This window comes from Euphorbia lathyris, chromosome 10 (assembly GCF_963576675.1).
Source record: "Euphorbia lathyris chromosome 10, ddEupLath1.1, whole genome shotgun sequence".
NCBI lineage: Eukaryota > Viridiplantae > Streptophyta > Magnoliopsida > Malpighiales > Euphorbiaceae > Euphorbia > Euphorbia lathyris.
In genome coordinates this window covers 58785582-58797618 of record NC_088919.1, presented here as the reverse complement: position 1 = coordinate 58797618, position 12037 = coordinate 58785582, and the positions used below count along the sequence as shown (strand labels likewise).

The 12037-nt window shown below is 31.1% G+C and overlaps 1 protein-coding gene across 1 annotated transcript; it reads right to left on the bottom strand.

Annotated features, from left to right (window-relative positions):
• Nucleotides 1–734: 734 nt before the first annotated feature.
• Nucleotides 735–11418, bottom strand: LOC136209003 (glucomannan 4-beta-mannosyltransferase 9). Its single transcript, XM_066000336.1, has 9 exons — nt 10901–11418; nt 10697–10795; nt 9025–9277; nt 5946–6056; nt 4832–4968; nt 4435–4548; nt 2897–3096; nt 2588–2779; nt 735–1181 (listed from the first exon to the last, which is right to left on the bottom strand). Exons 1-9 carry the CDS (start codon nt 11198–11200, stop codon nt 1019–1021), a joined length of 1569 nt encoding a protein of 522 aa, XP_065856408.1. The 5' UTR covers nt 11201–11418; the 3' UTR covers nt 735–1018.
• Between the last annotated feature and the right edge of the window lie 619 nt (nt 11419–12037).

Below are 12037 nucleotides of genomic sequence, written 5' to 3'. Positions count from 1 at the left end.
CATAGCTTTTTTTTTTTAGGGTAAATAAAGAGAAGTTTTATGGGTATATAAGTAATTTATCAATCTTTTTTTTTTTTTTTTTTTTTTTTTTGTACTTTTTGACCGGTCAAAACTGAGGTGGCGCGTTTACTGAGCGTTGACCGGTCATTTTTACATGCTGTACACCATAGTGGGAGATCAATTATAAGTTCGTATATATTAATGAGACAAATTGAAAGTTATACACCAAATTGGGGGTAAAGGTTGTACACCATTGATGAAATTTACTCAAGAATTAAAATTTTTTAGAATATCATCAAGTCTTCGGATGTTTCAATTTTGAGGTTGTCAACGCTCATTTTAATTTTGAAGTCATTGTTTTTAGTAAAGTGAAAAACTTCCATCATCTCTTGGTCACATATGAAAACTCCATTCTCCATTTGGACAAAACGTGAAACCACATCGTTTTTTATTTTTACTTTACTCTATCTTTAACTCTTATATTTCCCTTTTTAAGATCATCATTGACCATTTTGATTTGATATACAGTAAAAAAGATTATTATATTAGTAAAATGCAAAAGTAATTATAATATCAAATTGTAAAATTAAGCTATAAAAGCAAAATTAAGGAGTATGAGTGCAATTTACCCCAAGAACATATACAAAAATTTAACAAAAAGAATGCAAATTTAACCATTGAACTTTTCCCATTTCCCATTTCTATGATATTATTTCCTTCCAAAGGCAATACCAAAAAATAAATCTTCACTCTCTTTCTATTTTATATAATGAAAATCCCAAGAACAATACATAGTTTCCATATAAAAGTGTACTTAGATATTCACAAGGGAAACTATTTTTTATGCTCAAATATTCTAAAAGAATATGACCCTTTCCTTTCCTTTTCTTTCCTTTTTACACAAACCTGAAATTTCCATCTTCAAATGCCATTTTTACCAATTTTCAAGAGGCTAATGGGCACTGCAGAGCAGAAGAATAAGAAGAAGAATTGAAAAATTGCAGCAACATTCTGACATTTAAGATTGGGGAACAAAGGTTCCGACGTAGCCGAATCCGACGATGAAGAAGGCGATTGCTTGCATATATAAGTACAAGAAGTAATGGTTTTTCCCGAATGCAAGATCGTAGCAACCGCAGAAGAAGAGGAATGCTCCTGTTCCGAGCTCTAGTAGATGTAATCTGTCAAGGATTCAATGTTAGATTGAGTTCAAAAGAGGTTTAATTCATAATTACGCATCTAAATTTGTTACGTTTCACGGAATTTATGCTTGGACGGACCTATCACACGCTTAAACTTGAACGTATCTAAATTGGTCAATTTTGCGGTTTGACACTCTGAAGTTATAGTTGGACTTGTGAAACGTGTTTAGGTGAAAGTTTGACTTGACAGTGTCACGTGGTCTTTGAAGTCTGCTTAATCAGTAAATAAGGTTGTCGCATGTCCAAACTTGATAAGTTTAGGTGTGCGATAGGTTCAAGTATAAGTCAAGAGTTTCAAACGGTAAAATTTGACAGGTTACTGTGTATTAAGTTGTTAAAAAAAATGGGATAAGTTACAAATTTAGTCTTATGGATATGGGGAGAGACCGAATTTAGCATCTATGTATAAAACAATGCAATTTTAAACATAATGTTTATCCGACAATGCAATTTCAAGTCTCGTTAATGAAAGATTTAACTATAACTTCTATTGTTCTAGCCACCTAATAAATATTGAAATTGCACATCTTCTAATCATGAAAAGAAAAAGAATCATTTTCCATTAACGAGCCTTCAAATTGCATTGTTTGGTAAACCTTATGGTTAAGACTATTTTCTTTTTTATATAAAAACTAAATCTACTCTTAACTAAATTTGTAACTTATCCTTCAAAAAAAGAAGAAAACGAATGACTTAATACATCCCCAACCCACTGTACTTGTCCAAAAAAGTCAATTTCTCCCCGTACTTTTAAAATATTCAATTTATCTGCTAAACTTATTTAAAATGATTTATTAATCCCTTAAAATCCATGTGGCGGATTAAGGAGTGATTTTTAAAAAGTTGAAATACGTATATTTTAAGCAAGTTTAAAGGTTAATAGATCACTTTAAAAAAGTTTAGAGGACTAATAGTTATCTAGAGGGTAAATTTATCACTTTAAACAAATTCAGTAGGTAAATAGAATTTTTTAAAAAGTAGAAGAGAATAATTGACTTTTTTCTACAAGTACATGGGCTAAAGACATATTAAGCCAACATAAATAGAAGAATAGTTCAACTTCATTGACCTAACATTAAAGTACATATGACTTGTTATAAAAAGTTTTCCGTGTTACATCAGGCGGAGCCAGAAGGGACGGGAAGGATCGGCCGATCTTCCGACCCCCACTGGAAAACCCCACATTTAAATTTTTGAAGTAGGATTTACTTTTTTTCTACACGGTCTAATCCCCTTACGTTTAGATCTTGACTCCACCACTTCTCTAATCTATCCTAACTAAAGTGCGGGAGGATAAAGTACTCCTTTTATCTCTTGTGTACTTTAGTATTAGATCTTCACTAAATTCAAACATTTTTATATGCAAAATTGAAATTTAAACGTACCTTTCACCGAATCTAAAACGGGGTTTCTTGGGCGATTTGGAGGGTTTAGACTTGAGTGCATCACCTAATTTCTCAGTAACAATCCATTCATTAACTCTGCCTGCTTCTAACAATCCTATGAATGTTGCCTTTGTCCGATGCAATGACATTACATTCTCAAATAGAATCCAGAACACTAAAAGGTGGAGTGATCTGCAACATCAAAAATAGGAAAATCAATCAATTGAATTACAAAATAAAAAGACGGGACGGACGGATGTCGGTACGTATTGAAAAATGATTTGATTGAAATCAAATGTGAAAACGGACCTTGGAGTTCCGACGGCATTGAGAAGAGTAATGACAGAAGGGATATAAACAGCTCCCCATTTTGGAACTTCAACTTCAGGCACCAAAACAGTTGCGGGTAAAACGACGCAGTAGAACACAAATGTAACAATGTGTGCTACGATCTTTCTGACCATGAAGAAGCTGTAGATGACATGAACCTTCTTCCACGTTGTCACATTCTGCGAAATATAATGAATGGTTTATAAGTGTAAATGTAAGACAGCGCTTTCTTTTTTCGGATAAGGTGGCAATTTCTGATACGAAAACACGATTATAGAGCCAACCCGACTGACACGACACGATTGACACGAAAATCATTTTTCTAGCATTTATAACATATAAAACCATATGAAGCATAAATATGAGATAACACGATTTTGACACGAAATACGATAATTGCCAGGTCTTTGGAGATAGCGAAAAATCAAGTTTAAAATGATATCAAAGTTTCTTATAGTAAGGTTTTGAGACGTTAGTTGTTGGACTACTGGTAAATGTCTAGTTGTGGAAACTTCACACCCCAAACGTACAACTCATATGTGAGGGGGTGTGTTAAAGTATTTGTCATCGGCTAACTGGAAAGGTACCGAGTTATTTATAAGTATAAGATAATTCTTTTTGTCGAAGGTATCTTTTAAAGTGAGTTACGTCCAAATTTAAAGTTAATATTATATAGAAAAATATTTTCGTTATTTTTTAATGTTTGTTTGATTAAGAAAATAAGTTAATGAAAATTTGTAGGATAATAATAGAAAAATATAGGTTTAATACATCATTTGCCATCCAAATTTGTCCAAAAAGTTTAGTTGGCTCCTTGAACTTTCAAAGTGTCTCCATAGCCATCTGAACTTCCATAAAATGTTCAATTAGCTATCTGAACTTGCGTAAAATGTAATTAATTAACCACTCGGTTATAAAAAAGTAAGTTAAATGTGGAAGAAATGTTGCACGTACCTTAAAATGTTATTACATAATTCACAAAATAGATTGAAACATATTAAAAGGAAGTTGTTACTTATTCAATTATAAAACATTTTCTTCTTTAATATTATAATAGCATACCCTGATCTTCGTCGTTTTACTTTTTTAAGATGCCTGCAACATACTTTTCTGTTTTTAACTTACTTTTTTTTACAGCCGAGTGATTAATTGATTACATGTTACGCAAGTTTAGAAGGCTAACAGAACATTTTATGCTAGTTCAAGAGGCCATTGGAACACTTGAAAGTTCAAAAGACCAATCAAGCTTTTTGGGAAAAATTCAGGAGGCAAATGATGTATTAACCCAAAAATATATGAAGAAAGTGATAGCTTTCCGTTTCTTCAAATCCATGACTTCTTCCCATTTGACCTAACACCGAAAAATATTTTATTTTTCTTTTACCAAATATTTTTCAATCGCCGGGGAGGAGGGGATCAATAAACACTATTACCTCCTCCGTGCAATTATGACTAAACTCCGGATAAAATTATTTCCGACCGTAAAACGTACGGATCGAGATAGCTATGATCCGTACCTTATTTAACATAATCTCTCTCAACATTTTCCTGAAGAGATTAGCAGGGCCACAAGACCATCTATGCTGCTGATATCTGTATGCCTTGAATGTGCTTGGCAATTCATTTTTCACCTGTTTTTCAAAATTAACCAAAATTAACAATAATTAAACACAATTTCCATATGGTTTAAGACAAAAATTCAAAGGACAATGTTGTATAATTACGAAATTAGGAAAAGAATAATGGTCTCGATATTGAAAATGATGGGGTTATTATCAGCACATGAGATGTCAGAAATTTGCAGCACAATTTAATAATTTATAGACTAATTATTAAGTAGTATAGTAGTAGTATTCAAATAAGTGTAATAAATAATTTTCATTATTAGCATAAAAAATAATAATAGAAACCAACCTTAAGATTAGCAAGGTACAAGAATTTCCAACCCTTGAGACTAGCTCGGACAGCAAGGTCCATGTCCTCCACTGTGGTCCTATCTTTCCATCCTCCTGCTTCACTTAGTGCTGCTATTCTCCACACTCCCGCCGTTCCTATTTCACCATGTGGAGTTTCAAGTTTTATTGGATGGAGAGGCCAATATTACATATGAAAAACTCATTTTTCTTAAATTAGATTTTTTTTTTTTTTTTTTACTGAAAATATAAAGTGTATATACTTTGTTGGTTAAGAAAAAAAACTGTAAAAATACCCCTAACGTTTATAGCAATTTTACTCCTAACGTCTAAAACGGTACAATTTTACCCTTAACATTGGCAGCAAAAACAATTTTACTCAATATGTTGACAAATTGGGTCAATTGGAGAAATTATTCACCAAATTATCTTCTCAGTCATGAATCTTGTCATCTACACTTTAAATATCCGTCATTTTATCACTTATTAGTAACAGATCACAAACATATGATTAAACGTGAAACTTTTTTAAAAGAATTAAAAAAGTATATTGTATTTTATATGAGTTGGACAAAAAAAATTCAAATATTTAACCAAATTTAAAATATTAATCTTTAATTTTATTATTAGATCATAAAAAATATAATTTTTTTTAGAATCAATTAAGGTGCAATTGGTGGTTTTACATATTGTTAATTTAAATTTTACCTTGCCGGTGGCATTAGACCTATTTAAAGGCTTAGGTTTTCGTTGGGCCCATTAAGACCCACGTCTAATAGTGTTTGGACAACATTGGGTTCGGTCCAACCCAGATCCTTCTAAGACTGTCAATTTCTAGATGGCACTTGAAATTTACTTCATTGATATTTTAGTTAATTAGTTTAATATTTTATTAATTTGTACTTGTTTTATTTTTTAAAATATAATAAAATATTTATCAAAACAAATAAATATAATAAAATAAAATCAATTACTAAAGCAGAAAGTGTCACAAAAAAACAAACTAGATTTAATTTAAATTATTTCAGAAAATAAAAAGAAAAATTTAATTTGAATTGGAGAAAATCAAAACGACGTTGGAATAGTAATTAATAATGAATGAATAAATTAATTACCGTTGAAGCCAAAGAAGGCATAAGTAGAGGATCCCACTTCTTGCTCAACAGTAAAATGATAATCCAATGACATTTCTTGCATTCTGGTCATCAAGCACTCATCAGAATTCACTGCCAAATAAATAATAATCATTAAAAAAAAAGCCACGTCACCAACATATACAGCTGGCAATACACACACACACATAATATTCATTGACAATGATTTTATTTTATTTATTGCATAACAAGTAAGTAATGTTTTTTAAGTGTCGGTTAGTAGAAAAATAAAAATTAGACACTGACATGAACTGCAGGTCCACCATTAATATTTGCACATGCACTTGCTTTCTTTTGTTTGATCATATTCATATAGGTAAATTACACCCATGGCCACTAAACTTTACCCATTTAACATTATGGCCACTGAATTTCAATTCTTAACAATATGATTACTGAACTTAGAGCATCTCCAACAGACTCTTAAGTTGGCTCTTAAATTAAAATTTGAGGGAGAATGAAAAATGAGCTCTAATAGCCTCATAGTTGCTCATCAAATCACTAAGAGCCTCCTCATCCCCCTTATTAATAGAGATTCTCTCTCCACCTTTTAGTGCCTCTTAACTTCATTTTTTATCAATAATTTATTATTCAGGAGTCTCTCTCCCTACACTATTGGTAAATATAACAATAATAAATAATTTTAATGATAAAATAATAAATAAAGAGGGAATATAATGAGTATTATTGGATATGATATGTCTTAATCACTCTTAAATAACTAAGAATCGATTATTTATATTATTTTTAGAGAGTGCACTAAGAGTCTCTTGGAGATGTTCTTAACACTTTTAAACACTGGTGGCCACTCAACGTCTCAAAACGACCATGAACGGTCCGAAAATAAAAAATTTGAAGAGTTAATGATGTTCTAAGGAACTTTAATTCTTGAAAATTTCCGTTTTGAGGTTATTTAAGTGTTGTTTTGTTAGGAGAGAGTGTTGATTTTTAGAGAGAGAAATCTCCAAAAAATGTGATTTTGGAAAATAAAAAATGTGGTTTCATGATAAATGTCATTCTGAACATTTTAATTCTTGAATATTTTCATTTTGAGGTTGCTAACGGTCGCTAACGGTCACTTTGAGGAGTTAGTTAAAATTGAGTGGTCACAAGTGTTAAAAAAAGTGTAAAGTTTAGTGGTCATACCGTTAAGAATTGAAGTTTAGTGACCACCATGTTAAAATGGGTAAAGTTGAATGGTATAGGTGTAATTTACCCGGAGAATTTATAATGTGATAGACAAATATACCCTTGAAATATTCTTGAATGGCCAAACATGCCCCCCTTGACATTGGCAGCTTTTGCAGGGATAAAAAAAGTGTAAATAGAAATTGTTCCCAAAATGCAAAATTTTAGTTATGGTAGATTTGTCACATCACATGGACCAACCCATATTTGGTGGTCCGTTTTCTTCCAACCCAATCCTTGTGCATTTTATGCCTTTCTACAAATAACATTTTCCTAAAAACAAATCAATTACATATAGTTTGTCATCTCGTCGCACTTTTTAGGTACATCATCTTTCAATTAAAGCTTTTATGTACAGTATAATTCAAATTCAAAATCTAGCTTAAACGACTCGAGACTCTTAACCACTTAAATCAATATTAATTAATTGGTAAATTATGTTTTTTTAAATGTTTAAATATTTAAATATTTAATTAAATGAAGATAGTCTTTGCACTGGTTCTGATTTTAGGGTGATATTGTATATTAAAATATGCATGTAAAGTATGCCTAACTAAAGAATTAAATGCTCTTAATAATAATATTACATGGATCATATGTGACCCAATAAAAAGTAGATGACTTTTAGAAAAGTCTTGGTTTGTTAGTGAATTTTTAATGGAAAACATATGTTGAGATATTTGATTATTTCGATTTTGATGGTCAGTTTGCCATTATATTTAAAAGTATATATATAATTTATAGTTTTTTATAGGTAAAATAAACATATAAAAAAATATTTTTAATAGTTAAAAGTTTAAATTTGAAATACAAATAAAATGAATAACACTTTATTAACTGAATTTTATTATTTTCAAAGCCAACCTTTTTTATCGTTAGAAATTTAGAGCACATTTGGTTTACTTGCTGTTTGTTGTGGAAAAAAACTAATTTTCTAAAAAACATAAATTTTCTGCTTTTATAAGAAACTAATTTTCACGTATAAAGGTAAAAAAAAAAATTTCTAACCAAACACCTAAAACTCTAAATTTTAAAGTGAAAAGCAAACATGATAAAAAAAAAGTCAACAAACATCCTCTTAATGTGACTAAGTGTAAAAAATTGGAAATTTTAATGAATTAAAGGTCAAAAATTGGTTTCGAACTTGTGAATGAGGATCAATTTAATCCAAAACAAAATTTAGGTATCAATAGAGTCCTTAAATTATCCAAATTTTACAAATTTTTGCTTTTAAAATTGATATTATTTGGATTAATTTATCAATTAAATTGTTGAGTTGATATTTGAACTTTAATTTGGATTAAATTGAACTTTCCTATCAATTGTAAGGACCAATTTGACCTTTAATTGTATTTTTTTTTTTTGGTGGAGTAAAAGTTCAGGTAGATTAAAAAATAAAAAAAGTAAAATTTTGACCAATTTTTATTTACTTCCTAACTAATAATGTACCTTCATTACTTAAATGACCAACAAGGTACTACCTAAACAGCATTTAATTTAAAGTTTCCTTTAGCAACTGGGTCCCTTTAGAAACAAACATTACACACCATATCCTACGTGGCAAATCCAGACATGGACAGCGTGGAGTGGACCACACCCACTACCCAAACCTACAAAACAAGACCCACCGACACTTTCTTCTAATCACTGAAATCATATCGTAATTTAGGACTAATCTAAGGTTTTGTGGTCATAAATACAAACAAACCGTATTATTAGTTAGAGAATTAATTAATTAATTAGTGAACTCTAGATTATAACATAATAACAACTTAATTAATGCTGCTAAAACATAATCCAATGATTAATTAGAAATAAATTATTAGAAAGAAAAAAGTTAAGTGGGGATTACCGAATTTCCAACGAGCTTGAACCAGACCGAGTTCTGAGTTATGGACCAAGAAAGGAATAGTTCGCCATAGAAAGTCGGGTTCGGGCTGAAAATCTGCGTCGAAAATGGCGACGTAGTCGCAACTTTTGACATAACTTCTCTTCATGCCTTCTTTGAGAGCACCGGCTTTGTAACCATTTCTGTTATCTCTAATCTCGTATTTGATGTTAATGCCTTTACTTGCCCATCTTTGACATTCTAGCTCCACTAAATCCTACATTTTTATGCACATCGAATTACGATTAGAATAAATTTTACGGTATTTGGGAAGTAATACACTTAATTAATAGAAATCGTTAAAATTAAGTTTATTTAACGTAATATTTGCAGGAAAGTAGAAAAAGAGGGTTTGAAATGGTAATTCTAGTATTTTCAAAACCTTTTTAAAGGCGACTTAAAATCACTTGGACACTCAGAAGATGACATGTCAATAATGATATTAATATATCCGATATTTTGAAAGTGCGACAGACTCTATCTTAACATCCCATTGAGTTATTATTAAAAAAAAAACATGCCATTGAATTTCGAAATTTGAGGATTAGAGATCCACAAGTGATTCCAACATTTTCTTTTAACAAAAAGTTCAAAAGAAGAACGTTATCTCCGACCGAAGGGTCAAATGAAGTATTTAGCTCATAAAGTGATTTACCAGAGACTTACATTTTACTCCATCTGTAAAACTCTAACAACAATAATAAAAATCGAACTCAAGTAGAATGTTATAAGATAAATTTTTACTATTGAGTCCATAGTGGTAAATGAATGGAACATTAAGTTGACTTATACTAAAACATAGAGACTCTGATACTATATTGAGACCTTTGAATGGATCTAAGTGGATTTGAACTAGGGGTGAGCAGAACCGAATCGAAAACTCAAAGACTGAAAAAACCGAACCAAACCGGACCGAATTATAATTTGGTTTGGTTCGGTCCTAATTTTTAAGCTAGTTTGGTTTTCAGTCCGGTTTGGTTTGGTCTGGTCCAAAACCGAATAAAACCAAATAAAACCAAACCAAAATACAATATATACTACTTTTAGTTTTAAGGTTTTAAATTAATTAACTAATTATATATAGAAAAGAAAAAACAATTAAATATGTTTTTTTCTCTCAACTAATTATATATATAAAAGAAAAACTAATTATATGATTATTGTCTTTATATAATTATTTAGTTAGTCAAGGCACAAGTAGTGGTAGGTTTTTAGTGCTTTTTTTGGTCCTAACATGAACCAAATCGAACCGGACCAAAATAATTCGGTTCGCTCCAGACCAAACCGAATTATAATTTAATTTGGTTTGATCTTAAAAAATAGAGGTAAGTTGATTCCGGTCCAATTCGGTTTGGTTTGTATTTTAAACCGAACCGGACCATGTTCACTCCTAATTTGAACACTTGTTAGTCGCCGAAAATTTTAATTTTTTTAAAAATAAAAACATAAAAAAAGCATTAATTTAACTCTCATAAATTACAAAAGAGCTTCGCAAACATCTCTTGTCGTGAATTCGCGTCACTAAATATGAAATTTGCCGTTATTTAGACAAACTTACGAAAACAACCTCAACCCGAGTAATCGGACCTAATTGAAAGAAAAAAAAAAGATGAATGAGGAAGAAATAGATGATTACTTTGATGATAGGGTCAGTAGAATCATCAAGAACTTGAACAATAATACGATCAGACGGCCATGAAAGTCCACAAGCAGCTCCAATAGAAAGCTGATAAACCTGCAACAATGGCGAAAATCGAAACAAAGTTACAGAAAACTCCTACTTACTTACTAATCAAATCAATGGCCGAAATTGAAATTAAAAAAGAAAGACGAAACTAACCTCTCGTTCATTATACATTGGAATCTGAACCAAAACCATAGGATAACTAGAATTCCCCAATTCAACATCATCTTTAATCGGCTCCCATTTATACCGCTTCTCCGGTTTCCGCCCAAAAACCTTCAAAAGAACAATCACAATTCCCATATATACCCTTTCAACGAACAGCATCAACGACATTAACAAGCAAATTGCAACTGATAATCTCAGTAGAGGAACAATCAATGGCGCTCTGATCTGATCCATGATTACTGAAAATTGCGTCGTTAAATCGCCTTGAAATGAACCTAATCGATCCATTTTGGGGGATTATCGATTACTCTGTTTTCAGAACTAGAAAACAGAGGAAGAAGAAGGAGGAACAGTAGAAAACAGGAGAGATTGAGGATTTTTTAGCAGATCTATGAATTGAAGTGCATTTTTGGAGAATTGGAGAGAAATGGAAGTTCTGGTGATTTGAAAAATGGCGATGGAGGAATTGGGGAAGAAGGGGGGAAAAAGAAGGAGCGAGAAATAATGGTGGAGATTAATGAATTTATATAAGCTCAGTCTATACCTGCTCTGTTTCTTTGCTGTTTTATTTATTTATTAATTTATTTTTTTTTTAATTATCTCACACTATACTTATTTTGCTTAGATAATTATTAAGTTTCAACTAAATTCGTAAAACAATGCGGAAATGCTATAATAATGAGTACTAAATTAAAAATAAAATAGACGTAGTGTCCGTTTGTTTTTATTTTTCGGAACTACTTTTTGTCTTTCAATAATAAACACGAGATAGAATGTGTTTGTTAAAATTCTGAAACAACTGCTGGTTGTAGAAAAAACAACTATTATCTATATACTGCCTATCAGTAACAACAAACAGCTAGCAACAACGAACAACAAATAGGAACAACTGAAACAAACAGGTCCGTATTTAGGTTTGAGGTAAAGTTAGAGGTTTGGATTATTATTTGAGATTTGAAAGAACTTATTAGAACAAATCTCTAATCTTAATGAGAGATGGTTCGAGTCTTATAGAGAATCTCAGCTTGTTAACATGGGCGAAGATAGGAGAAGGTCTTGACGGGCCTAGGGTCCCTCGGTCGTTGGAACTACTCCTACCATGTATGGTTGCGTATTTTGATCATT